A 26,658-nucleotide genomic window follows, 5' to 3' on the forward strand; every position below is an offset into this window, starting at 1 on the left:
ATTCCATTAAGTTGCTAAGTAACAAATGCCATGAAGCGATCGCTATCGCCGAAATGCCCATCGCTAATCTGGCTAGTAAAAAAATAAGAGTGCACAAATCAACGCTCGAATAACAGATTGAGTAAACCAGACATCCCGTTTTTTTTTTTGAAAAGGAGAATGATGTATGTTCAGTGAATAGTGAGATCAGATTCAAGCCGATGCAGCCGAAACCGCTACGCAGGAAGAGAGACCGCTAAGCATCTTCCGGCGTAGCGATATCGGTATCAGTCACAATGATGTGTACCGATTCCTTAGGAGGCTCAGGGATAGGCACATAATGACAATGAGCCGCAGCCTCGACGGTCGCGGTGGAGTTCTTCTTCTGTTGAATGAACCACAGCTGAGCGGCACCCAGAATAGCGACTAAGCTGCTCGCCCACCAAGCCACACCCGTGCACCCGAATCCCGCACCAGTGCTGTACAGATAACCCGCAACGGGGGGCGCAACGGTACGGGCAGCCGCTCCGGCAGACGCAGCCAGACCATTTATCTTGCCTAGAACGGAATCCGAGGGACTGGCTTGTTTGAGCAAGATCAGGAGCACGGGGTAGTCGATAATGGACAGAATGTTGCGGACAATTAGGCAAAAATAGACGCCCATGAAGGTGAGGTTCTGCGGGAGGAAGACCAGGAACGGCACGATAAGATAGGTAATAGGGTGCAGGATTGTCACGACGACGAACAGTTTCCATATACCCAGCCAGCCGGCCAGGGCAGGGAAAATGAGACTTTGGATAACGAGGGCGATTATGCCGTCTGTTGACATAATCACGCCTACGGTGCGGGTTGAAAGGCCCAGGCCACCGGGAATATTGAAGGGGGAGTGAGAAGAGATAGCAATTGGGGCTTCTGGGCCCTTGTCTTGTAGGAAGATGGGTAAAAGGTGGTCGTATGTCATGGAGTGGTAGGTGAAGATGGTCAGCGCAATGACGAGCATGATCACCCGCCACGTGAAAGCTTTCGGCTTCTGGGGCTTCTTCCAAACGGGCACCGTGCCATCGGAGCGAACATTCCAAATCTCATCGTCGTGCAGGTGAACTTTATTAAAAGTACCGTATGATTCAGCTCGGAGATCAACACCTGCATTAGCGGTTGCGCCGGATGTGGCTAGTAGGGGCTGTTCAGCAGATGTGTGCTCGAAGAATCGGTGTGTGTTGCCGGGCTGCATATCGGGATGGGTTTCTTGGAGGAACATCCAGCCTCCAATGATACTGAAGAATAGAAGAACAGAGCAGACGAGGTTGGGTAGCAGGTATGGAAAACGGCCGAATAAGCCGTCAGCGGGAAATAAAGAGGGAAACCCGTCTGCCGGTCTGGCAAGTAGACCTCCAATGGCTATTATAAAAGAATAAGTATCATGCCAATCATTTTTTGTCATAGTTGGCGAGGATATTAGCAACATACCAGGTCCAAGGATAGTCCCAATTGACCAAACAAACGGCATAACAGCAAACGCCCTAGCTATAACAACGTCAGCATATGGCCTCAATCAACTATTAACCCAAATTTCCTCCTAGGATTAGATCAAAACCTACGCTCATGCTCAGGCCTCTTCACCAACTCGCCAACCATAGTCTGAATGACGCCAATATTGCCATTCAGCGCCCCACCAAAAGCGCGGCCAGCAAGCGCCACCCAGAAATTAGGCGCAAACCCCACCATCAGTAATGAGAGCATCGTACCGAAACAACCGGAAAGTAGAATCGGCTTCCGGCCCAGCCGGTCAGAGAGACTGCCCCAAAACATACCCGTCAGGGCCTCGGAGAGCGAGAAGGCAGAGATGAGAATTCCTGCGTAGAGCGATGCCTCGGCGCCGCTGGCCATGTTGAAGTCTTTCACCATCACCCAGGAGTAGGGGAAGATGGAGGTTAGGGCGATTGGCTCGGCCACGCGACATATTGCTGGGAAAGAGTGTTTAGCTTGGCTTGATGGATAGGAGGAGCGGGGTGTATGGGGAGGAGAGGGGGACTCACAGAGCAGGAATAGTTGAGTGGTAGGAAAGCCATCGTGGGAGGAATGATATCTTTTCTGTGGTGTTAATACCATCGTCCTGTAGAAACAATTTGATCCTTACGACAATCTGCCCTTGCAAAGGTCGAGTCGAATCTGTTTTGCAAACTCCTCCGGTCGTGGTGCACAAGAATAGAGCGGGTAGAACAGCAATTGAGAACTTGGGTTGGTTTTCGACGTGTTGTGCAACCAGAGGGATGGGAGTTGGTGAAGAGAGTGAACAAGAAAATCCAGAAGTGGGGTAGGAAGGCCAAGGCAGTGACCCAAGTATAAGTCAAGTCTACGGCGGGTTCTGTTACCCAACTTTGTTTTGGACCGGGAGCGGCGCTAGGGCCTTGCGATAAGGGCCATGACCGAGTCCGGTGAATATCCCTTGTTTAGGACTGAATTTAGTCTATAAGAAGGGCATTGTTTAATATTAGGGTATACACTAGTACTGATGTGGCTATTCCGAAGATTAAATTCCCCCCTCATATCAGTCGATGCAGTTGAAAAAAAAATCTGTCATGTCATGTGGTGCTTTGGATGGAATCTTCCAGTGGCGACTCAGGCACAAAAGCTTAGAAGTTGCATCGAGCTCGGACCACTTGGCTTTATACTTCGGTGTCACCCTCCGGGATTTTATGCATTTCCTTATCATAACTTAAAAACTCCTATATTGCGATTCAAATTATATTCAGAGCGGAATTGAAGATCATGCCAAATGAATTGCAGAATTTTGGGCGAAAATTAAACAAATAGGCCCCCTCAGACCTGGTCAGGTTATTTTGAGCCCCTCCCCGCGCTTATCCACATTTGTACTTACTTAGCGGCCGTTGGTGGGTTTCTTATTCACCCACCGTCCAATGAGAACCTTGCGGGATCCCGTGGAAAGAGATCACAAGATCAGCGTCGCGATAGGTTCATTGTGGCCGGGAAATTTCCGGATCTTGATTCTACTCGTACATTAGCGGGATGCAAGCCCCCTTGAAAACTGTAAAAGTAGTCCAAAGACCCAAGAGCAGAATCCGATACCTCATGCTACCCATCAAATTTAAGAAGAGTACGAAGTACCAATTTACAATTCAACTACAATGCTGACACAGGAAAAAAAAAGCCAACGAAGTTGATCCAACCCTAACCTTAAAAGCGTCGAATCAAGAAAAGAAAGAGTCTCTATAATGATTTCGGGGCTGAAAATTGGATGCTATGGATGACAGAATAGTCCCGACACTCAGACTGAATGGAAAGAACAAGAAGAAAATAAAACCCTCCAAACCACACCCCGGGCAGACAAGAGACGAAATAAAAAGAAAAAGAAATGCTAGAGAACCACTACCAGTTTCCAACTGCGCCAGCTAATCGATTTGACTTCATGCGACCATTGTGTCACTCACACAAACCTACAACCAAGGAAAAAGAACTGAGAGAGCGAGAGGGAAAAATGAAAATATGAGACAGGTAAAATGAAAGGGCACAGGTACAACTTTATGAAGTGGTCTCTGTGTTCGTGGGGGTGTTTGTAATTTCAACCGAGCGGGTCTCCAACTCCTTGGGTGAAATATCTTTCGAGCCTTCTTTTTCTTTGTCTTCCACTGGAGGATTGGGAACAGTGGTTGGCTCGATCGGCTCAACGTTTCCGGTATCGGACGAGGGTTGGTGCAATGAGGGGTTCGCGCTTGAAGAACCCTCTCCGTGATAGTGAGAAGCATCTTCCACATGCTCCGACTCATTACCCTTCTCCTCGTCACCAATGACAGCGGCTAGACTGCGGAAGTTGAACATGGGTTCCAAAGATGTGTTGCTACCATCGGCCGTACCATGGCCAGGGGTCCGGTCATCTGGAGTGGTTTCCATGAGAGATGAGACCGACGAAGCTGCACTTGAAACGTGTCGGAGATGAGACTGTTTGGATGGCTCAGGTGTGCCTAATAGATCGCTCGAAGAGACTGTTGCGTCTTGCTCGTCAGATGCCGAGGTAGGCCCCCTTTCAACGCCCTTGCCCTTGCCTGTTGTGGTGGATGGCTCTTCTCCAGTTGACGACGAGCTGCTGGCAACTCTTCCAAGGGAAGTCTCTCCGGCTCCAGGGACTTGTAATGCCGCACTGCTGGCATTAGTGCTGGTATTGTTACTGTATAAGCCGGCCTTACGAGCCACCTTATCAGCCTTCTTGGCCTCCTTCTCTCTCCTTTTAGCTTCCTTCCTGACCTCCTTTTCATCCCTTTTCCGTCGATCTTCTTCACTTGCCAAGCTGAGCCGAATCGCCTCCATCATCATCATTTCTTCAAGATCATCGATTCGGGTGCGCCTTGAGCTGTCACGGGGGGGGTGCGATATTTCCTGCTCCTTCTTCGTTGGAATCGGTATCGGGGCCCGGAGCCGGAGCTGGAGCTCGAGGTGTTCGATCTTGTCGCTCAGTCAAAAACGCCAGCGCATTGAGAGCGGGGGATCCGGACCGGCCGGAGTCCCCGTGGGTGGCTCTTCGAAGACCCCTTCGTCCGAGACCAAGACCGCGGGAGTCGCTACCCGAACCCGAATTCATCAAATAGGCTGCGGTATGGAGTGCAGTTGCAGCCGCAGAACGACGTGCGGCGTGTGCTCGAGCATTGGCCAATTTCTGGGCCCAATCTGGACGGATTCTATCTGTTGTGACTACAGTGGGATCCGTAGTTGATAATGAAGTTGCACGACGGCGACCAGGTATTGGAGCAAGGGTCGCAGATGCGAGGGAAGAGGTAGAGGATACTGGAGAGATGATATTGGGAGAAGGGCGGGCACTGGCGTCGGCTGCATAGGTCAGCCCTCGCCGGAATGAAGGCGAAGCGTAAGTCACACCAAATTCTGGCTGAACACAGAAGGGGCAGGCAGAGGGCTCAGAGACAAGTTGCCCATCTTCTTGCTCGGTTCCTTGACTGTCATTGGCCGCGTCGGGGGCGTTTGAGTCCGGCTCTCCATGTTCCGGGATATGGGGGGTCCGGCCGCTTAATTTGGACAAAACATTCGGAACAAATGGGTTGGTCGCAGCATCGCGTTCGGTTCAAATAAGGTGGGTAGTATAGAAAGCAAATCGGGCATTCGCTTGCGTCCTTGTACAGGTTGACTTCGATCGGTTGACCATTGACGAAAAGATCTCGTGGAAGCTGTAGTTCCCGGGGAGTGAGATCGGTCTGCGAGCCATGTTTCGATGTGGTGAGAGCTGCTAGAGTCTTTGCGCGTGTGCGGAAGAGAGGTGATGCTGATGTTCCTGACGCAATCGGAGATACGGCCGATGGTAGCGATTGGGCAGGATTCGAAGTTTGGGAGATGTCTGAATTGTCGGACTGCGAGCGGGATGTGATGGGAACGGTGAGATGTTGGATGCTAGCCATATCAACCCGCTCTTTCCTCTCGGCCGCCTTGGGAGGTGTATATTCTAGCTCGGGAGGAATCTCATCCGCTGGAGGGATAGGCATCCCCCGAGCTGCGGCCATTAGCTGATGCTCGGCCCATGATTCAGAGAAGTCGTTCAAGCCTCTCCAGAAGGGAGCGAGTCGGCGCTCGATCTAAGACCGGGATTGTCAGAATCACAATTCATATGCGGATTGAGGGGGATTCCCCGGAAGCTCACCATCAACTGCCGAACCACTGCCTTATTGAAGTCCTCGGTTCCCACATAGACACCCTGTGTGACTAGATATCCGCCATCGACATGTTCGTCTCTCATGCTGCGTTCCCTTTCTTTGACACGAGCCACGCGCTCCTTCTCCAAGCGACGTGCTTCACGCTCCTGTTTGGTCTCTCGTCGATGCTCGAGGGTCGCCACGTCACGATCATGGCTGCTACTGCCGATACCGAGCAGGGACAAGTCAGGACGACTGCTTCTGCCCGACCGAGGTCCCTGGTATGGAGCACGGCCGGGGGCATCGGAAGCGCCCGATGACCATTGTTCCCTCCGATGGCGCGGTGTGGAGGATCGCGACTCCTTGGTTTGGGAGTTTCCCATGGCGATATGGGATGGTTGATGAAAGGAGGGGTTGGAACCGACGTCAGGTCCCAGAGCACACGCGGCGGCGTAACTCCGATCGGAGCGGAGAGAAAAAGGGCCCCCAAGGGGGAGGGTCAAGGTGGATACTTTGATATTGGGGGGGGGAGGGAGCGGGGATGTTGATCAGGCTAAAGAGAAACACCGCATAAATGCAGGGGAAACATCGGATAGGTTGGGGAGGGGAAGGGGTGGAGGAAGGAAAGAGGGTTTGGGAAGCGGGGGATGGGATCTGGGGAACCCTTGGGAAGAGTGGGAGACAAGGATAACGGGAATGGGAATGGGAATGGGGATGGGGATAAACTAAATCGGGTACGTAAAAGTAAAAGAGACCAGATCTGCCAGGATCGGAAGTGGCGGATAAGTTGAGAGCCCGTGTCTCTGACCCTTAGTTGTTCTCTACGGAGTAAAGAAGGCGAGAAACAGGCCGGGGTCTGGCTCTATCTCAATATTATGTAGGTTGTCGTGTGCTGGTCTCTCGTCATCACCAGATCATTTACTCGATTACATCAGCCGAGACCTGATGAGCTGCAGCTACTCAGTATAGTACGGAGTATGGAGTACCTATCTAGGGCAGTGTAGAATGATGTATGACATGCATTGTTGTTGATCTAGGGGAGCTATTGTGGCAGAGGGGAACAATAGTAAAGGTATCACGGAGTACCGGCTACGGAGTACATGGGAAATGAGCAACTAGTTACTCCGTACATAGGGCCAATGCTTCAGAAGTACTAGTTACTACTCCGTACTGTTAGTGTTAGTGTTGGTCTTAGTGCTGACTTCCGCTAAACTCCGTTGGGACTGCAGCTGCCCATGACTCCCGTGACTGCCGTTTGTCAGCCATTCCGGCAGGCGGTGGCAGTATCTCTCGCTCTGCGGAGGTCCCAAAGGAAAAAAAAAAGTCCATGATATAGAACATGTGCTACAAACAGTCGGATCTCCCCCTTCTATAAATTCTGGGAGAATCTGATTCCTCTCTGCCATGGTTGAGCCAACACCAACTACTAGACTCCATATCACTCCTCTCAATCCCGATCTCCTCCCCTCGGTCCTGCCCCCATCAGTCCGACCCTCTGCCACCGACATTTCCTTCCACCATATTCCCACATTCCCCGAAAACGACTACGGATATATCACCTTGCCGACCATGGACGCCGAAAAAATCCAAAAGAAGCTGAACGGCAAGATTCTCAAGGGCAAAAAATTCAAGATCGAGACTGCCCGTCCATCCAAAAGACAAAGGAACGAGGAAGAGGCCGACGCACCTGCGGAGAAGAAAAAACCAAAAAAGTCCGAGCCGGAAGATGGCGTGATCGAGGGCTATGAACTTGCCGAAGGCCGTAAAGTGAAGCGAGGCTGGACGGAATCTTCCAAGAAGGAAAAACATCGATCGTCCGACAAGAAGCGAAGCAAGGACGACAAGAAGGAAAAGCCCCAGCCCAAGTCCAAATATACCGACAAGTCAGAGCTTCTGTTCCGAACAACCCTTCCGCCGAACCGCGTCGCCAACGAAGCCGACGACAAGAAGGCCAAGAAGAAGAAGTCTTCTTCTCGGGAAACCGTCATTCACGAGTTTGAGAAGACATATACGCAACCGAGTTTCTTGCGGTCCAGTGGAGAAGAGACCAAGCCCTCCACTGCATTCGATGAGGAGAAGGGATGGGTGGATGCTTCAGGGGCTGTGAAGGAAGCTGCGAGTAAAAAGAGTCGCAAGGACAATTATCGCCCGGGTCAAGTCCCTGGAACCAAGGAGAAAGCACCAAAGAAGGCCAAGAAGAGCAAACCTGAAAGCTCACCTGAACCAATTGAAGCTGAAGATTGGACTTCTTCCAGTGGTTCGTCTGACGAGGATTCGGATGCCGAAGGCGAAAGCGAAAGCGACAACGACTCTTCTGATGATTCATCCGATGACTCGTCTGACGAGTCCATCATAGAGGAGGCCTCCAAGGACGAAGAACCCGCAAAGGAGACTAAAGCTGCCAAGGCCACGCCACCCACCTCGGACGATTCAGACTCAGAGCCGGAGCCCGAGTCGTACTCGAAGTCGGAGTCGAAACCCGCAAGCAAAGAAGAAGCAGTTGCAGAGGAACCTACACCTACCGAAGTCCACCCTCTGGAGGCTCTTTTCAAGCGAACAGCCCCAACTGACTCCGAGGATATGCCTGCGGAAGACAAGAACGCTGGCTTCAGCTTTTTCGGCGGCGGCGACATCGAGTCAGAGGACGAGGCCTCAGCCGAACCGCAAACACCATTTACGCCATTCACGAAGCGAGACCTTCAAGACCGTGGCCTTCGAAGCGCAGCTCCCACCCCTGACACCAGCCTGATCAATCGGCGCATGAATTGGGAGGAGGAAGAGGATGACGAGATGGAAGACGATGCCGCCATCGATACTCCCGTTTCCAAATCCCGAAGCACAAAGCTTGATACCAAGGAAGAAACCGAGTTCACCAAGTGGTTCTGGGAGAATCGCGGTGACAACAATCGTGCTTGGAAGAAGAGGCGGCGCGATGCTGCCAAGGAACAGCGACAGAGAGAGAACCGTAAGAAGGGTATCAAGGGCAAGTCTTGATATCGGGATTCATAAAGCAAAAGCAAAAGCAAAAGCATTTCCAGGAGCGATTGCCGTGTTGTACAGTACATAGAGCATAATCTATATAATGGTACATTACCTAGTTCTACTACAAGATCGATATTAATTGTCATATGTGTAATCTAGACACTGGTTTGAAATAGAGCTGTCGTTATACTTCGGAGCCGACTTCAGGGTGGTCGATCATCTAAAGGTCACGTGTTCACTGATAGCTGCGATACGGGGAGCCGCCTCGAGACCGACCGAAGCTGGCGTCATCTCTTAAAACCATAATCGCGATGCAGCCCCTACAGAGTGCGCAAAGTGGCAGAATGCACTGGCTGCTTCTGCTTCTTGCGCTTCTCTCCCTCACATCATTCACAGCAGCATCGAGTAAGTCGAAACCCCAAGGTGCAGAGACTCGCGCCGGGGCTGGCCCCCAGCGATCGCAGACCTTAAATGCCCGTGAACAAAAACCTGAAGACACCCTACTAACAAGAAACCTTTCTTGTGTATCTAGCACCGACATCTTTCTGCAAATGCACATGTTTCTCCAACAGCACGATTATCCCCCTTGACCCCGCGAAATCCGGCTCCGACCCTCTCGACAGTGTGGTGAATCTGTACAAGCGCGCATTTGACAGCGCACTCGACACCGACAGCAGCTTCGTACCTGGGTCCAGCTCCGGGTCCGAGCAACAAACAGACCTCCCGGGCGACCACGATCTATCCAAACGAGCGAACGGATACCGACAACTCAACTGCAACGACTGCAATCGCAAATTCTGCCTCGATTACGAATTGCCCACGTGTAAGGGTGCCAAGGAGGATGATGTTGTTACTACATGTTTCCGTGAGTGAATTGTTGGCCCCGCGTGCAATCGAGTCGAATCGCTTCGCAGTCTCTGCCTATTTGCCTTGTTCGGTGTACTCCGTACTCCGTGTACCGAAGTGAATGATCGGCAGAGGTTGAGATGCGAAATGCATTGCGAAGAAGCTAGTTGACTAACTATTGAATGTGTCTAGAGCGCGATTCGCGAAAGGACGAAGCGGTTGTTTTTATCTTCATCTTTGCGACTGGTGGGTTGCTCGCTTGGGCCCTCTGCAAGCCTTGGATTGAGCGATATCTCGAGGTAAGAACGGTTGCCTTTTGATCTGCGTCTGCGCTGGCTAGCAGCTAACTTGGATGAACTAGGCGGCACGGGAACGCCGATCGTATATGCCTGTTAGTGAAGATAGATAGGTTGAATGGAGGCCATTTGTATATCAGTGAAGTACGGAGTACTCCACATAATGCTTGCTTGCAAAGTAACACTATACGGTATACTTAGTAGAAAGTAGAAGGAGTACCAACTCCAGCTCAAAAAGCAGTAACGAGACAATGACGAAATCAGATATGATATTCTCGGGCAAGTCCGTACTAAGAAGCAGATCTCCAATGAGATTGGCGTCATTGGGCACCTGTGGAATGCCGGAGGATAAAGCGAGCAGAAGTCCCGGTTGGCCGCCAATGGTCCTAGGATGGTTTCAGTTTCAGGGGGGAGGACGCTATCCGATCTATTTGCACTAGCGCTCCTCCCAAGCCAATTTTCTGATGGGTCCAATCGCCCCCACTGGGCCTTGGATAGATGAAACACGATGAAAGAGATGAAATAGATTAAATAAGAGAAGGAGGCAGCCAGTAGCCAGGTGAAACCCCACCGCATCGCATCGTATCAATCAAATTGCCCCTTCCGGCCCAATGGCTGATCGCGGCGGGATGATGAGAAGTCAAATTCCCAGTCAGATTCCATGAGCTGGGATCGGCCGATTTTACATGAATGCATCATTGGGTATGAGACAAAGTACCGAGTACGATGGCATCCGGTCGTGAGACTAGAGAAGTTTGGATCCGAGAGTGGGTTCTTTGGTTCAGGTACTGCGAACGAAAACTTGCTGCGTTCCCCGAATTAAGATTACACCGGAGAGAGGGGGGGGGCTCTCTTCTTTTCTCTCACTTTTCTTCAGTTCTCCCCTCATTTCATTTTCTATTCCAATCTGACCTCTCACAAATTTATTCGTATCCTTCCATCCTGCGTGGATCCATACCATCGCCAGATCGTTAGATCGTCGTCTTATCTAGCTGTGGCGCCCGCGATAAACCCTCAGCCCGCCTTCTACGGAGTATAGGGCAGCCTAGGGTACCCTCATTTTTATCCGCCTTCCCACTGGTCTGCGCTCTCTTGACCTTTCCTACCAATCCATTGGCTATTTGCGCCGCTCATTATGGCCATCTTCGATTCCGAAAAACGCCCCCGCGGTTTGCGCGTCCCATCTCTCACGGCTATGAAAGCCGGGACTGCCGCTTCAGTATCGCAATTTTCTTTCCACAGAACAAAGTCCAACGACGCCCCTACTCCGGAAGAGAAACCCGCTCCTCCCCTGCCAGTTCCCTCCTCTGGCTTCCCTGCACCGGCACCTGCTCCTCCTCCAACAAAGCAACTACCAGTGCCTCCTCAGACTCAGGGTCCCAAGAAGGAACTCCCGCCGCGGCCGACTATTACTTCCAAAGTCCCTCCGCGCCGAGCTGTCGGAAGCACTAAAGGTCGTCCTAACGAGACTTCTCCTACCTCTGCCACATCTCAGGGTCAAGGTATTCGACAGGCTTCGTCTCCAATCACTCCATCTTCCCCGCCAAATAAAGATCAGCCCTTGCCGCCGACTCCGTCTCTAGGTCTGCGCCAAGCTGCTTCGACTACGACTGTCACTACTCAAATTCCAACTTCGCCCCAGCCAGAGCAGGAAGCTGCGTCGCCTGCTACTATCAAAGCTTCAAATTCTCATCAGGGTCTACGACACGCGGAGCCTACTTCTTCTGCTTCGCCTCAGCTGTCCAAGCCGCAACCGGCACCGGTCCGACAAGCGCAGCAGCAACTCCCACCAACTCCCCCAGTCGGACCCCAAAGCACTGGATCTCCAGAACCGACAGCACCAGCTCCATCTCAATATCTCCCCAAACAGTCGCAACAACCACCAGTTCAGCAACGCCTCCCACCAACCCCACCACCAGTCACTCTCTCCCCACCCCCGCCAACGACAGACGCAGAAGCAGACGAAGAAACCGACGCCCTAACACCACTGGAAGACTTCATCCCAACCCCGGATGGCGCAAGTACCCCTCTAGAAGAAGAAATGTCCACCATCGAAGCCGCCCCACCGGGCCCAGCCCATCCACCAGCTCTGCACGAGGTCGTCGACATCCCCGCCGCACCACTGAACAAAGTCCACTTCGCCTGCTTCCAGGAACATCGGAACATGCCCATTGCGCAGAATGTGTGGTGCCCTGTTCCATGCATGACGTGCCATAAGAAAGACCAGGAGATTCGTCACCGGTGTGTGTTTTGTTCGTTGAGGGTCTGCGAGGGGTGTTATCGCGGGTTGCAGAAGACGAGGGGGAGGGATTTAAAGGTGTTCTTAAAGACGATGGAATAAGGAGTTTTTGTGTGAAAGGTTCTACAGAGAATCGGTACTGATTTTGTTTTCCCACGAGGACGTGGGATTGTCTGTATACTAGTGGTGGTGGACTGGATTCTGTTTCTTTTTACTGTTCTTTTTTTTTTTTGCTCTCTTCTGTTTTATGATACCAGGGAACATGTTTTTGTGTATACTAGGATTAAACGCGGAGGAAGGTTGTCGGGCATATTGATATTGATCATTTTTTTATGTTATGTCTCTGCGGAAAGCAAATGGATATCTTGAGACTTGTATATTCAGTTATTCATGGTATGATTTCGTCATGATGATTTTAAAAAAGAAGACTCGTAAAGCGTAGCGTAGAGGAGCGAAGTGAAGCGAGGCGAATACATACAAGGCCAAACAAACCACTGCGTGCACGCCAGACTCGCCAGTCCAAATAGACCAGACCGGATTAGACTTAATCGTGATCCTCCTCCGTCAGACCAGGACAGCCCTCCAACTCATCATCGCGCTCATACCGATACTTACACCAAAAGCAATACCGGTACGTTTCCCGCAGATAGAGCACCAACTTATGCAGTCGCTCCGAAGGGGGAAGCTCATTGAAAGCCTCAAGTTCAGGATCTTCCTCTTCAAGTTCCTGCTCCACGGCCGCGGTGTAAGGCTCGAAATCGAGTCCGAGTCGGGTGCCAAGGGCCTGTCCGTCCTCTCGCTCCAGTTCCGATGCGTCAAAGGTGGGGAGGCGCTGTTTTGGGAAGAATGATGAGGGGAGTGAGGTGTGTAGCGCGTGACGGGCTTGTTTGTCGCGCTCGTGGTTCTCGCGCTCGCGCACGAGACCGCGATATAAGACATTGATCTGGGCGGTTGGTTTGTGCTTTTGTATTTTGGGCTCCGTGCTTGGCGGATCGGCATTGGCGTTGGTTTTAGCGTCCGGGTCATCAGCACCAGTCACACCATCATCCTGGTCGTTTGCCTTGGGCTGCGTCTGTGTGTCTGAGTTCTGCGATGCAGGTGCAGCAGTAGCACCAGCACTAGTGCCGTTCTCTTCCTCGGTATCCAGCCTCTCAGCAACTTTCTGCGCCGCTCGTACTTGCGCCTCTGTACGCTTCAATTCCCGCTCCTCGCGGACCCGATCGCGATAGTCGCCTTCGTCGCGTTTAATTTTTTTTCGTAGCTTCTTCCGCCTGCTCGCGGATCTTGCGCTTCTTTTGCTCGTCCATGCCGATGCCGCCGCGGTTTTCCTTGAAAATAAGATTCAGGGGTTCGGTGGTGGCTGCGTTCTTGGGGTGCTTGTCGTCTTCTTTGTTCGCGTCACCTGCCTCGTCGCGTTTGCCAAGGGATTGGCCCGGCTTGAAGCCTAGCTTCGCCATCATTTTGAAGCCCTTGTTCGTTGGTTCGAGGGTGCTTTTTGATAGGGCTTCTTCGCGGCGCGCTGCTTCTTCGGCGGCTCGTTCGGCTTTGGAGGGGACTTTTCCGCGGGCTTCTGCCTTGATTGAGAAGTGACGAGGTCAGCGGTGATTGTCATGCAGGCGCGGGCGAGAACAGGGAGGGGAGGAGGGGAGACAGGCGAGGGGAGGGGAGAGCTAGTACTCACTTCACGTTGTTCCCGACGCTTTCGTTGGGTGAAAGTTTCCTTATGCGTCGGCTCTTCGATCACCATTGACATGTAATCGTCCTCATCCCCCTCATCGGTGTCTCCATGATTGGGCGACATGGTTGTAAGATGCAAGATATACCGCAATGAGAAAAGCGCTGGATTTTGGGGGGACTTTTTGCGGGGAACAAATTTAAGGTGGGCCCGAGCTGTGGTAGCTAGCGGTACTTGCTGCGGTCAGCTGTGGCTTGCTCCTCCCGCTTGTTTGCTTGTTTTCTCCTCCCTGCCCAGAACTCCCCTGCACTCCCCTCCACGCAAGGGGAGAGAATCCGGGAATTTAATTTGTTCTCTCGGGTGTTGTCCCTTGAGGTCCCGGTCCAGATGGTCTCTCCTTTGTTCGGCGAGGCCTTAGGTCTCGCCTTGACCCTGCTTCGCTCCCTGTCTGCTGATTTCGGCCCTTCTTCTACTCTCCGTTCTTCCTTTATTACCTGGCTATGCTGCCGTTTCCAGCTCCTTAAAACTGCAATTGACTTCGTCATGGAGCTCTTCTACCTTTTCTTTTGCCTTTCCTTGACTGTCGCACAGTCCCCGGTCGTCAACCTAGACTATGCTAGCTACCGAGGACGTTCATTGCCAAATGGTGTCTCGCAGTGGTTAGGAATGCGCTTCGCCGCTCCTCCAATTGGGGATTTACGGTTTGCTGCTCCTGAAGATCCGACAACTCAGCAAGGGGTTCAGAACGCAACCAATGTATGTGATGTTCGGAGACACCTCTATGGAGCGGAGCATAGAATACAAACGACTCTTTTATATTGACCCAAACTGACGACTCCTCCAGCATGGACTTCTCTGTATCCCCGTCGCAAGCAGTCTAAACACTCCAGTTCCAAAGCAGAGGTCCGAAGATTGTCTCTTTCTAGATGTTTATGCGCCTACGAAGTCAATTAGATCAAACGGCACGCTGCCTGTATACTTCTTCATTCAAGGTGGAGGATTTGCTGACCTCTCCAATGCAAACTATAATGGATCGGGCCTGGTACAAGCCTCCGGCCGGAATATGATTGTTGTCACATTCAATTATCGCGTGGGTCCTTACGGCTTTCTCGCCAGTGACGAAGTGGAGAGCGGAGGTAGTCTCAACAATGGTCTAAAAGATCAGATTAAAGCTCTGAAGTGGGTGAAGAAGTATATCCGCAATGTAAGCATAACAGCTTCCATGCTTCATTCCTTACACTCACTAACTTGACTCAATCAGTTCGGAGGAGACCCAAACCGCATCGTCATCGGCGGTGACAGCGCCGGCGGCGCATCCGTAACCCTCCTTCTATCCGCCTACGGCGGCCGAAACGACAGCCTCTTCATCGGCGCAGCAGCTGAATCCCAAAGTTTCGGAACAATGCTAGACGTCTCCGAAAGCCAATTCGCCTACGACAACCTTGTCTCCCGCACAGGGTGTACCAATCAAGACGACACACTCGCCTGCCTCCGCAGCCTAGACATAAAGACTCTCCAAAACCAAAACATCGGCACTCCACTGCCCGGCGGCACAAACAAACCCTTATACCTCTACAGCCCAACCATAGACGGCGACCTAGTCCAAGACCACACGCTCACTCTCTTCCGCAAGGGGAAATTCATCAAAGTCCCCGTCATCTTCGGCGACGACACGGACGAAGGCACCATCTTTGTTCCGAAGAGTACTTCCACCCTCGCTGCGGCCGATACCTTCATCAAGGACCAATTCCCAAGTATATCAGCGTCCCAAATGGCCAAAGTGAATAGCATATACCTAACGCCCAACCAAACAAAAACATACCCCGGCTCAGGCGCCTACTGGCCCCCCCACAGCCTCCGCCTACGGCGAAATCCGCTACATATGCCCGGGCATCGAGATGAGCTCCGTCTACGCAGCTGCAGGCGTTAATAGCTGGAACTACCACTTCGCCGTGCAAGACCCGCATTTCGAAGAAATCGGCGAAGGAACAACGCACACCGTCGAGGTGAATGCGATCTGGGGACCCGATTATGTGAGCGGTGTTCCGCCGGACTCGTATTATACGAGCAATGCGCCCATTGTCCCGCTGATGCAGGGCTATTGGACGAGTTTTGTGCGCGATTTGAATCCGAATACGTACCGGCTTCCAGGGTCGCCGGAGTGGGGGACTTGGGGGGAACTATAGGCGGATCTTTGTTAGGACGAATGAGACGGCTATGGAGAGTGTGCCGGCTGCGCAGAGGGAGAGGTGTAAGTATTTGGCTAGTATTGGGGTGGACTTGAGGCAGTGATTTCGTGGGAGGGATGAGGAGGTTTCTAGGCGATACTTTTGTGCATATCAGCTCATATACGATACCATTATTCTATACCCAATATCAATATATCTGCTGGGTCATTACTTCCAAGGCTGTAAGAAATTTTTGCTTCAAGTCCAAGTTGAAGGTTTCGTATAGATTTCCAATTGGTTGAGGATCGTCATCCATCATTGCGTAGTATAATGTACCTACTAAGTTCAAAGCAACATCATAGGATATGTATTGAATACTATGCTACCAGTATGACTAGCATGACTATTCAAGTTATGTCTTTAATAAAAACTGGATATGGATCAAAATATGGTTGGGGCAACGATATTCAATGATACCAAACTTAGGTTTCGGGGAGATGCCCAAGTAAGGTGAAGTGGCAAAACGGTGGGTGCTTGGCCGATTGCGCATTCTGCCCGATTGCCCACATCAAGTCCTTCTACGCATCGCGCTCCTGGGTCGAAGGAACTGTCGCCATTTAAGCGAAAACGCCAGCATGAAAGACACATCTTCCGACACCTTGCCGACAGTGCGCGAGGCAGTCGAGTTTCACCCAACACGTTTGCAGGTGTCAATTCGTCGGCCGGGTGAGGACTGGACCGGAATCACCGATCGTGTGGAGAGAAAGAAGCTGCAGAATAGATTGAATCAACGCGCGCAACGTAAGGTGATCTTCATAACCTGAACGCAGGTCAACCTGTTTTCTCATTTTTGAAATATCGAATATCTTTGTACTAATATTCTTGTCTTATTCTAGGAGCCCGGAAAATCCGCCGAGATCAGGAGTTAGCTATCTCCCGGAGGGCTAAAGCAGATAAAAGGAATCATCGCCCGGTCTTGATTCTTCCACGTCCAGAAAAAGGCACTGCTAGTAGTACTGAATGGCCAGGGTTCTGTCAATCAACTACTCTCCCCACGGCAATCGCGATGATGACAACTTTTCACGCCTCGGCCTATGAAAGATATTACAGCGGAAACCCCTGCCTAGATCACTTACTCACCCTCTCAAAGCTCAATATTCTGCGTGCTATTCTAGATAATAGTAAGACCTTGGGCCTGTCCACCCGAGACATGGAAGACGACGTCCTCTCCCCCTTCAATTCCCCAGGATGTGACTTGAATTTGAAGGATCGGGTTCTTCCAGCCAGCCTCTGTCCCACTGCCATACAGCGCGATACCCCTCATCACCCCTGGTTGGATTGTTTCCCATTTCCGCGAATGCGAGAAAATCTCATACAGGCAGATGGGACTTTCAATGACTGCGATCTTTGCGGCGATGTAATGGACCCCGGTGTTGGTGATGCTGGTATGCTGGTTTGGGGAGATCCTTGGTTACCGCAGAATTGGGAGGTATCTGAGTCTTTTCTTCGCAAGTGGTTTTGGGTTGTCAAGGGATGCGAGGAACTTCTATCTTCGACAAATCATTGGCGAATGAAACGGGGCATGAAGAGACTCAATTTCAACATGCTCTCAACGAGGTTGCCGGCGTCGCCGGATATTCTGCGTGGAGTGGAAATGGGCGTCTGTGAGATCGATGAAATGTGTTGAGCGATGGCGAGCCGCATATTCCAATCGCTCCAAAGCATGAGCGCTCGGTATCTATTCTTTCCACTGGGAAAACCGATGTCGGAATCCGGAAAGCATCGACATGCGTCTAGCACGACCTGAATGCTAGAGGAACGGCGTACGAACTTCACCGTGACCACCCACACGCTTGCTTCTCGCTACCTTACAGATCGAGTTATGGGGAAAGAATTATAACCAGACAGCTTCACGTTTGGTATAGGGAAACCATTTATGGCCTTCTACATTGGCTATCCCATGCTCCGAACCTCTTATCGGGGCTTAGCAGCTTTTCTCTACGAGGACCTTTGCAAAGACCCCCCGAGTATGATCCCATATCTGGCTTGTACTCCCGTATTCCCGATACCGCTGCATCACCTTGCTTGACTTATACGTCGATCCGTCCGACGCCAGCCGATAAAATCCACTGCCAAGATTCCCATCCGACCCTTCCGCCAGATCGAGAAGCTTATTACCATTCCTAGGAGAAAACAACGGGCAAGTGGCCGCGTAAAGATGTCTCTCTCCACTTTCTGCCAGCGGTATTTCCCACGGCTTAGCCAGCAACAGCAAAGCATTGAGTCCCAGTGTGGTAAAGGTGCCAAAGTCGCGCCCTAGGCGTGTTCGAACGATGCCCGGAAAGGAATGGATGAAAGCGGTTCGCGGGAATGAGGCGGCGAGGTATTCCATCGAGAGGGAATTCATGGTGATCGCATGTTTCGCGCAATTGCGTAGCGAATAATTTGTCTTTAGAGAAAGATCGTCAAAATCGATCGAGGCCTCGCCGCCTGCTTCCAGTACCGAGATCACGCGTGAGAGACGTGATCTCGAAGGGACTGTTTTCTCTCCTTTTGCATTCGCAGGAGTCAATTGGGGCAGTAGATTGGCAATAAACCTCATTCGGGAGTAGTAATGGAGATTCAGCTTTTTGTCCAGTCCTTCGTCGGTTTCTGTTATGATTTGTGTCAGTGAGAGGCAAAACTTAGGCTTCATTTTGTTGATGTTAGTTGATTCTCACCATCTCGCCCCGTAGCGGTTCCCACTCCTGGACTCAGAAACAAGATATTTACCAGATCTTCCTGACGCTGAATTTCATGGCAAGCCCTGTCCACCTCCCGTAGTAGCGAGACATCAGTTGCGATAAAGTTAACTGTGGCGCTCGGCTCCAGTTGCTGAAGTTCTTCGATGATTCGTGAAGCCCTCTCCTGATCTCGCCCAATCAAGTAGACCCGGGAGGCTTTTGTATTGCAGATAAATGCGCGGGCTGTGGTTTCTCCAATTCCGCTAGTTCCACCGACTGCGAAATTTCCAGGGATTACTATTAGCCTCAAAGTCTTGCCAGGACTGCCAGTGCTCGGGAAAATGTGCAATACACACCAACTGGGGGAACTCACCAAAAACGGCAACCAAGTTGGTACCATAGAGACTAGTAATCTGAGAATTGCTCTTTCGGACCTCATCAATGGACACCATTGTTTCTTTGCGAGTGTCTCTTTGTTTTAACCTCACATAATGAAAGTAGGGCGTGGCCTGTTATATTGGTTCCGAATTGTACCTTATACCGTAGAGATCGACACATCATGCACTTGGATGACGCTCTCTCCGCCAATAGGAAACGCTCGTCCCGGGACAAACAGCTGTGGGGCATCAATGGGCCGCGAAAATGTTTTATTAACTGGATGACTCCCGGCTGGCCAATCGCAATGTCGAAACACCCAGATGTTGGCCACTCCCGAACGTACATTTGGATGAGCGATTTTCAACTGTTTACTGACCATCTATGAACTTTTGGCCAAATAACGCATTGGAGGTATGATTACTATTCTTCGGCCTATTCTCGTCAAGTGTGAGCGAATATTGTTCAATTGATAAGAATCCCGGCCCCCCCCCTAATCGAAGCCAAAAAAGAAATGCAAGTACATTAATATTAACAGGAATCCATTACAAGAGTGGACTCAATCCTACAAAATGCTCTCAACATGCCCTGAAATCTCACCCTGGACCCACTTGAACAGTTTTTCCTGAAGATCACGACTCTGAGCAAGTCCAGAGCCCGTTTCGGCCTTACCGATAGGCCCATAGTACTGTCCGTGTTTTGCCTCGGGGCTTACAGCCGCAAAAATTTGAGACAAGGCACCTTTCTCCACCGGCGTTGCAGCTAAGTAAATCGCTGCATGGAGAAATGGTTTGAGAAAGGTACCCGTCGAGGCATGGTGGAGGTTTGTCGATACCATGCCAGGATGGACTGGGATGATCTTGACACCTGTCTCCCTCTCGGCCAAGGCTTTAGCGTAATGGATATTGGCGAGTTTAGAAGCTGTGTATCGCTCAGTGGTATGTCTGTTGGGTGCAGTCGTTCGAAGCTCATCGAAATCGTAAACGGTTTTCGGGGCCCGGGCGTGGGCGGCAGAAGAGAGCATGACCATGCGGGCCTGGTTGTTCAATTTCGCAGTGTTGCGTAGGGTTGGCAAAAGCAGTTGGGTGAGCAAGGCTGGGCCTAGCACGTTTGTTCCGAATTGGATCTCGTATCCGTCTTTGGTGAGGCCTTCCCTTGTCATCATGATCCCGGCGTTGTTGACGAGAATGTCCAAGCGAAACTCTTGATGGAGGAAGTTTGCTGCTGCTGTCTTGATACTTTCGAAAGATGCAATGTCCAATTCTAAGAAACGGATATTGGTGAACTTTGTGTTGCTCTCGTTGAGGTCTGCGATGGCTTTTTCGGCCTTGGATTGGGATCGAGCTGCGAGATAGATGGTCTCTGGGTTGTGGTGACTGAGCTGGCGGATAGTCTCATAACCAAGACCGGCGTTGCCTCCTGTCACGATTATGACTTGGCCGCTGAGATCAGGGATATCCTGGCTGCCAAAGGTAGGCATGTTGAGCTTGCCGCGGGGTGGTAGTTTGAGCTGAAAGTAAAGGCTGAATGATGGGAACAATTTGGCATGGACCAGGCGCGGGGGACTTCTTGAAGGAATTTAAACTTGTTTGGCGGTTATCTAGAGCATCCACGGAGCAGCCTGGAGATTATGCATTGTACATCGTCCAAAGTTTGCTGATCATTGGTCAAAACCTTGTCATCCAGCTTCAGAATGCTACCCTTTATCCATAAGTTTGCTGTTATTGGATAAAACTGCGTCTGTAACAATATCAACAAATAGCGTTCTAATCATTGGTTAGAGAGGTAACGTTCATCGCCACCCAGAATCTGTCGGTGATTGGCTGAAAAAGCGTCATCCAAATGCATACCCGTCGCCCCTTAACTTGAACATGCTACTAGTACCAATTAACTAGCTAACTAGTGTGGAGACAACAACTTATTGACGGCCCCCGGGGGCGACCTGAAGCCAACTATTCATGATAAACCGGAACCTCCAGGTGTTCAGTGATCATGTTCACTAATTATTCACCCTAAGCAGTTCAAAATGACAGGTTTATCCTGTGCGGTACGAAAATTTCAGTTTTATACATAAATTGGACAGACTTGGGGGGGGAAATGTGTTCACGAAATATCCTCATGCAACTGTCTTAAGCTTGATTTCAGTTTGTTTGTCGAGTAACAACTTCACCACCCCCTCATGTCTTCCAGAAGCCCATGAAAGTGGTGTTCCCCCACCGCTATCCTTTTCTTCAAGATCAACTCCCTTGTCAAGTAGCAACTTCACAACTGCCTCGAAGCCATTTCTGGCAGCCCATGATAGTGGCGTTCTATCAAAGCGATCCTTGATCTCTATGTCAGTGTTTTCATTAAGAAACATCCTGACAACTGCCTCATTCCCATGCTGTGTAGCTAGTGCGAGTGGTGCCAGTCCACTTAACTTGTCTTTCAGCGTCGGATCAGCGCCCCTTTCAAGTAGCAGCTGGACCGCGGTGGCATTTCCGGTTTCTGCGGCCCATAGCAATGCTGTGCGGCCATCTTTGTCCTTGAAATTCAGGTCGGGGCCATTCTCAAGCAGATGTCTTATCACATTTCCATCAATGAGAGGGTTCTTAGTAGCCCACAATAGCGGTGTAATATCAGTGTGGTACGTCTTCACATCCACCTTGGCCCCATGATCAAGAAGCATCTTGACTATACCTTCGTGCCCTTCCTGCACGGCCAACGAAAGTGGAGTGCTTAGGAAACAATTGCCTGATCTGTCTCCCTCGACATTTGCGCCGTTTTCAAGGAGCATTCTGACGATTCCTTCACGTCCATGCAGCGCAGCTAGTGAAAGTGGGTTGCCTAGCAGGCGCTCTTTTGATCTGTATCCATTCCCATTCGCACCAGCCAGCGCAAGCGGTAAATATTCGGCAGTCCCGAACCTACTACCTCCCTCAACTCTGGCGCCATATTTGAGGAGCAGTTTGACAATGGGTTCGTGTTTTTTTATTATCGCCAAAAGAAGCGGCGTGCAGCCATAGTCCTCCGTAAGCTCTGGATTTGCCTTCTTATCAAGAAGTAGTTCAACCATCCTTTCATGGCCATTTTTCGTGGCAAGTGCCAGTGGTGTGTTGGAGAAAAAGTCGCTTGCATCAATATTGACGTTATCCTGTAGTAAATTTGTGGCTGCTTCCTCTAATCCAAAAAGTGCCGCTAGGTGAAGACTTGTTCTGTGTACATTGCGCAAGCTGGACCAAGGGTACAAAGATTCCTGCTTGAATTGTGCTTGGCTCGATGCTTTAAATTTTGACTCTGTTTTCAGGAAATTCATGATTATTGGGTCAAATGCCACTTTTGAGGCCTCACGAGCATGGCGTCCCCAATTATTGGCTGAATAATCGTAGAGTTTATGTTTCTGGAGCCGACTGTCAAGATCACTTAGTGTTCGCAAAGGCCCAGCATCAAATGAATGAAACAAGAGATAAGTTAGACAATCTCTCGTAATTTCAGCCTCTGCATTTGGAAACAAGTCTCGGCGTTTTCGTTCAAAATATTCCTGCGTCGTATAATGGACAAGTCGGACAATGTTGCTGCTCTCGTCGACCGCCACCAATCCGGCGCAATCAGATAGCATGATGTTAATAGGTGTGATGTTTTCCTTGTCTAGCTCGGTTTTACCATGTTCAACAGCCAAAGCATGTTGTAATTCTGAAGTAGCAAGCGGTCTTCTTGCACAGGAAATCCATGCCAGGATTCGCTCCGCCAAGAGTCTCGCTTCTGGATGTTGGCCCTGAATCCTTACCATGGCCTCGTTATAAGCGTGATCATACGCGTTTGACCCCGTTGGAAGATTTTTCAACGCAGCATTTATAGCTGTCCGTGATCTTTTTCCGAGGATAGAATCAAAGTGAAGCCTTGCCAATAAGAACCTAATGAAATTTCAACCATGGCGTTCCTAGGGAATCAGGATTATAAGTGTAGGGGTGAGGACTTACACCCCGCCAGCAGCAGCAACAATTTCAGTCTTGATCAACTCTTGCAAAGTTGGGTACTCAAGAGCAAAACTGGGAATTCGGGTCAAATTATTATCGATATACTTGCGAATGTCCTCTTCCGAAGCTGAGATGTTCTTCGAGGGGTGACCTTGGAACTTCATTTCAATCTCTGGGATGGGACGTGAGGTGGCAAGGACGTTCACCGCAGATTTCTTCTGTAGATAAAATACCTCGGACAGGAACCTTGAAAGGCGTCCATCAGGTATGTGGCATTCATCGAGGGCATCAATAACAATGAAAACTTTTGAATAAATTTTCACTGTAGACAATAGCGCCTCTGAAAGCTCATCAACTGATGGTCTTGTGTTCTTCTCTTCATGCTTCGTGTGAAGTTTCGTAACCTTTTCTGGTAGAACACGCATAGTCTGACTCAGTTGCTTGATAAGACTAGCTAATAGGTTTTCAAGTTCTTGTTCGTGTTGTCTGCGAAAATTGAAATAGATATAAGCAAGCCCCGTGGAGTCGTCGTCGTAGAACTTTGTCATGAGATTATCAATGACTGTCGCAGCGATTATTGTTTTCCCAGCGCCAGGTATTCCCTTGCAAAGCAAAATCTGTTTTTCTTGGTCTCTCCAGTTTTTGTAACCCGGTGAGTATAAAAACCATTCACCCGTCTGTGGCTGTCGTATTTTTATGAAGTCGCTATGTTGGGGACCGTAGTTGAATGGAGTCAACCAATTCAGCACTTCTATGCGTCCTGCTCTGTCCATATTTGATTCTATCCTTCTTATGTTGAGCTCAGTTCTCTGGACAGATGTTTTGACTAGGAAACGTCAGAAAGATTCTGTTCTTGAACATATTGGGCAATAACTTACCATCATTTAAGATATCTTGTATCAAGCACGCTCCATCGATATCACTCGATTCAACGTATTCAAGGATCTCTTTTGTGCAAGCTGCAGCCACTGCAGCAGCATACTCTTGCCAATCTTCATTCTTCTGCGAGTCAGCGTAATCACAAATTCCCCGAATGACAAGACAAGGGAAATTGTCCATCAATCCAGCGGCTTCCATTTCAAAACATAGGACATTTCCACCAAGACTCTCATTCAGTTTATCACGAACCGCGGCATCTTTGATGACTTGATCGCCACTTGCAATGAGGCCATAATGTACGCGAATGTCCTCTGGCTTCTCTTGGGACTCGTCTGGGGAGGAAAGCGGATCCTTACGAAAATTAGACCAGGTGTATTTTGCCGCCATCTTCGGATACTTGTCTTTCAAAGCGTCAAGGTACTTCGGGATTTTAGATCCATTCATATCATGTTGAGACTCGAGTTGTGTCAACGCAGTCAAAAGTGCGTTTGGTGGTTTATCGAGAGCACCCGTTCGTCTGAAACTGCCACCGGTTTCTGCCTTCCCCAAATCCCACTGGACAACTCCAGGAAATTCAGCAACAGGGGCGCTAATCACAACATCCCCGAGTCGAACCTTTGGCGGGACGCCACCTCCGATTCCCACCATCAAGCCAACCTTTATGGATGGGAAAGTGCGCACCATTTGGGTCGCTGCAGTTGCGGCTGCATTATTTCCGATTTTTCCCTTTGGCAGACAGGCAATGACAACGTTGTGCTTGCCGATAGACCCCAGGGTGTAGCTGTTAGTGTCATTTGGTGGCTTGGTGATTTTAGGATGAGTATGATCGAGCATGGCGGTCGCTGCAGTTTGCTCTTTAGGAAGCGCGCAGACCCATCCCACGGTGTATTCATTACATGTGGGCGCAGCAGTGCGCTTCCCAGAATCTTTTATTGCGTCGGACATAGGAGCATGAACAACCGCCGTTGTTATTGATGTCTGGGTATCTCTCCGGCACACTAAACTCGTTGTGGGTGCAACCAGAATAGTGAGCGATGCGTCGTCAAAACTTGATCAATGAGATTTTAAGGTAGTGAGGTATGCCGAATGCTATCATGGAAGATGAGAGAGATACTGATGCTGCTGCTGATGAAAGTGTTTGATGAATGTCTAGCTGAGGCTATCTAGAGCACTAGATATAGGGATGTTGACCGAATAAATCTGTGCCCGAGGCCGCTGCTCTTGAGAGGTATCAATTCACTAGCATTTATGAAATTTTGGCACATAAATCAATGGACTCGCATACGATGAAAACCTTCGAGCTAGAGAATATGTGGAGCGGACAGGATGGAGGGGCAAGAAGAGTGCGGGGGGGCTACCAGAAAGCACGCGCCCACCCGGGCAATGCCCAACTTCACCTATATATTATATACAGTAGTAGCGCTCAAACCAACCGCTGACCTTCAAGTTGGAATATGCAGGCCTTAGTCGATACTAGTCCTATTATAAAGGCTTCCATGGGGCCCTGAAAGAGCGATCAAAGAGCCTTCTTTTATCCTGTGCAAAGAAACACGGCTGAACTAATCAGGCTTGTCTCTGGGGGTCCTTGGGTCTATGTTCTAAGTATCATCAGTATCTTTGGAAGGTCTCGGGAGGTATTAGCTACTAGTGGTATTCTAGGGGCATTGATGTTTGCAGTATTGTGGGTGGCCTTGTACTAGTACCTACTAGTAGATAGCACATTCCTACCTAGTAGTAGGCTTAATAAAACGGATGAACCCGTTTCTGGGCTCTACGAGCCCAGGGCGGGAATATACTCTGTTTTCCAAGAGAACTCAGAAACCGAGGGACCAAATAGTGGGTTGGATTCGGCCATAATGAGGTTGCCCCACTCTCGCACATCTTTGGTGCATTTTCAAGGACCCTTGGCTGGAAGTCCCTCAAGTACGGCAGACGATAGAGAGGTTGGGGCCAAAATTCAAATAATGCCGGCAGAAAAGGTCACTAGCCCTAATATGGAAGGTTCATACCCTAGGCTTGTATATTTCTGCCAAAATATGTTAAGCAAGTATTTCTGGAGAAGGGCAAGAAGTGTGCCTCTATTCAGAGGTCATGACAGAGTTAGACCAAGGCCTCTGGAATTCTAGATGCATAAAACTATATCTTTAAAATCCTGCCTTCTCATTTACTATACTATGAGTTAACTAACTCTGATTGTTTGTAGGTGCTCAAAATCGCCCAAATATGCAGTTTCTGAATAGTTTTAACCTGCCCTCATACCCCTAGAGGCCCTACTACGCGTACGTGGTGGTGATATAGCCGGTGATGCTTCTACCCGAGGGCCTCTGGTGCCACTGCGTCTTGCACCACCACGTCGCAGCGTACTTGAAGGATCTCTTAGCTGCGGTGTATCCTGATGTGGCGTAACCTGCCGCTGAGGAGTAGCCCTTAAAGTAGCCTCTCTCCTAGCGTCAGTAGCCGGCTGTTCTGGTGGTGGGAGGGTCGTGCAATTGCTAATGTCGCTGGCCAAGCTCGATTCGCGGCTCATTATAGGCTCAGGTTTGATATGAAGCTGTTCCTCCTCACGTATAATAACAACATAAATCTGACGAGCTCTACCGGCCAAATCAAAACGCTCGCAGAGATTTGTAGTACATCGCATGTAATCTTCTGTAGCGGATAGGATATATGGCTCCCTCTTCCCCTTTTGACCTTTTAGGCCTGTGGCTAACTGATATCGGTCGGTAGGCATTGCTGAATATACCCCGAGATCAGGACTAAGCGCAGGCAGAAGATATCTTGTAATAAAGTTGTTAAAGCCATAAATTGTCTGTGGAGGAACCCACTGGGAAACATCACCTGTATTGAAGTGCCTATTAGCAAATTGGAACATACCTTGATTAAATTAAA

The 26,658-nt window shown here is 50.1% G+C and overlaps 12 protein-coding genes across 12 annotated transcripts; 5 read left to right on the forward strand and 7 right to left on the reverse strand.

Moving 5' to 3' along the window:
* Positions 1-235: 235 nt before the first annotated feature.
* On the reverse strand, positions 236-2,088 carry N7533_008951 (MFS transporter; the record flags this gene model as incomplete). Its single annotated transcript, XM_057105601.1, has 3 exons — positions 236-1,377; positions 1,447-1,503; positions 1,578-2,088. The coding sequence occupies 3 exons, from the start codon at positions 2,086-2,088 to the stop codon at positions 236-238; spliced, it is 1,710 nt and encodes a 569-aa protein (XP_056957050.1).
* Positions 2,089-3,519: 1,431 nt separating this feature from the next.
* sip5 (Sip5p) lies at positions 3,520-6,013 on the reverse strand (the record flags this gene model as incomplete). The annotated part of the gene is made up of 4 exons (XM_057105602.1): positions 3,520-4,444; positions 4,488-5,012; positions 5,125-5,573; positions 5,639-6,013. 4 exons carry the CDS (start codon positions 6,011-6,013, stop codon positions 3,520-3,522), a joined length of 2,274 nt encoding a protein of 757 aa, XP_056957051.1.
* Positions 6,014-7,034: 1,021 nt separating this feature from the next.
* Positions 7,035-8,624, forward strand: N7533_008953 (uncharacterized protein; the record flags this gene model as incomplete). The annotated part of the gene is made up of 1 exon (XM_057105603.1): positions 7,035-8,624. The coding sequence occupies one exon, from the start codon at positions 7,035-7,037 to the stop codon at positions 8,622-8,624; it is 1,590 nt and encodes a 529-aa protein (XP_056957052.1).
* Positions 8,625-8,923: 299 nt separating this feature from the next.
* Positions 8,924-9,867, forward strand: N7533_008954 (uncharacterized protein; the record flags this gene model as incomplete). The annotated part of the gene is made up of 4 exons (XM_057105604.1): positions 8,924-9,017; positions 9,145-9,477; positions 9,651-9,757; positions 9,820-9,867. 4 exons carry the CDS (start codon positions 8,924-8,926, stop codon positions 9,865-9,867), a joined length of 582 nt encoding a protein of 193 aa, XP_056957053.1.
* Positions 9,868-10,889: 1,022 nt separating this feature from the next.
* N7533_008955 (uncharacterized protein) lies at positions 10,890-12,095 on the forward strand (the record flags this gene model as incomplete). Its single annotated transcript, XM_057105605.1, has 1 exon — positions 10,890-12,095. One exon carries the CDS (start codon positions 10,890-10,892, stop codon positions 12,093-12,095), a length of 1,206 nt encoding a protein of 401 aa, XP_056957054.1.
* A 442-nt stretch (positions 12,096-12,537) lies between these two features.
* On the reverse strand, positions 12,538-13,794 carry N7533_008956 (putative G-patch domain protein; the record flags this gene model as incomplete). Its single annotated transcript, XM_057105606.1, has 3 exons — positions 12,538-13,226; positions 13,273-13,567; positions 13,675-13,794. 3 exons carry the CDS (start codon positions 13,792-13,794, stop codon positions 12,538-12,540), a joined length of 1,104 nt encoding a protein of 367 aa, XP_056957055.1.
* Positions 13,795-14,055: 261 nt separating this feature from the next.
* On the forward strand, positions 14,056-15,960 carry N7533_008957 (uncharacterized protein; the record flags this gene model as incomplete). Its single annotated transcript, XM_057105607.1, has 5 exons — positions 14,056-14,424; positions 14,513-14,872; positions 14,930-15,448; positions 15,501-15,782; positions 15,820-15,960. 5 exons carry the CDS (start codon positions 14,056-14,058, stop codon positions 15,958-15,960), a joined length of 1,671 nt encoding a protein of 556 aa, XP_056957056.1.
* A 511-nt stretch (positions 15,961-16,471) lies between these two features.
* N7533_008958 (bZIP transcription factor) lies at positions 16,472-17,523 on the forward strand (the record flags this gene model as incomplete). Its single annotated transcript, XM_057105608.1, has 2 exons — positions 16,472-16,637; positions 16,733-17,523. 2 exons carry the CDS (start codon positions 16,472-16,474, stop codon positions 17,521-17,523), a joined length of 957 nt encoding a protein of 318 aa, XP_056957057.1.
* Positions 17,524-17,820: 297 nt separating this feature from the next.
* Positions 17,821-19,011, reverse strand: N7533_008959 (uncharacterized protein; the record flags this gene model as incomplete). Its single annotated transcript, XM_057105609.1, has 3 exons — positions 17,821-18,488; positions 18,557-18,856; positions 18,933-19,011. 3 exons carry the CDS (start codon positions 19,009-19,011, stop codon positions 17,821-17,823), a joined length of 1,047 nt encoding a protein of 348 aa, XP_056957058.1.
* Positions 19,012-19,499: 488 nt separating this feature from the next.
* N7533_008960 (uncharacterized protein) lies at positions 19,500-20,414 on the reverse strand (the record flags this gene model as incomplete). The annotated part of the gene is made up of 1 exon (XM_057105610.1): positions 19,500-20,414. One exon carries the CDS (start codon positions 20,412-20,414, stop codon positions 19,500-19,502), a length of 915 nt encoding a protein of 304 aa, XP_056957059.1.
* Positions 20,415-21,050: 636 nt separating this feature from the next.
* On the reverse strand, positions 21,051-24,714 carry N7533_008961 (uncharacterized protein; the record flags this gene model as incomplete). The annotated part of the gene is made up of 3 exons (XM_057105611.1): positions 21,051-22,827; positions 22,894-23,716; positions 23,769-24,714. 3 exons carry the CDS (start codon positions 24,712-24,714, stop codon positions 21,051-21,053), a joined length of 3,546 nt encoding a protein of 1,181 aa, XP_056957060.1.
* Positions 24,715-26,011: 1,297 nt separating this feature from the next.
* Positions 26,012-26,500, reverse strand: N7533_008962 (uncharacterized protein; the record flags this gene model as incomplete). The annotated part of the gene is made up of 1 exon (XM_057105612.1): positions 26,012-26,500. The coding sequence occupies one exon, from the start codon at positions 26,498-26,500 to the stop codon at positions 26,012-26,014; it is 489 nt and encodes a 162-aa protein (XP_056957061.1).
* Between the last annotated feature and the right edge of the window lie 158 nt (positions 26,501-26,658).

Source organism: Penicillium manginii (assembly GCF_028828005.1).
Source record: "Penicillium manginii strain IBT 31320 chromosome Unknown utg000006l:1.0-4164085.0:1.0-4166146.0, whole genome shotgun sequence".
Taxonomy (NCBI): Eukaryota; Fungi; Ascomycota; class Eurotiomycetes; order Eurotiales; family Aspergillaceae; genus Penicillium; species Penicillium manginii.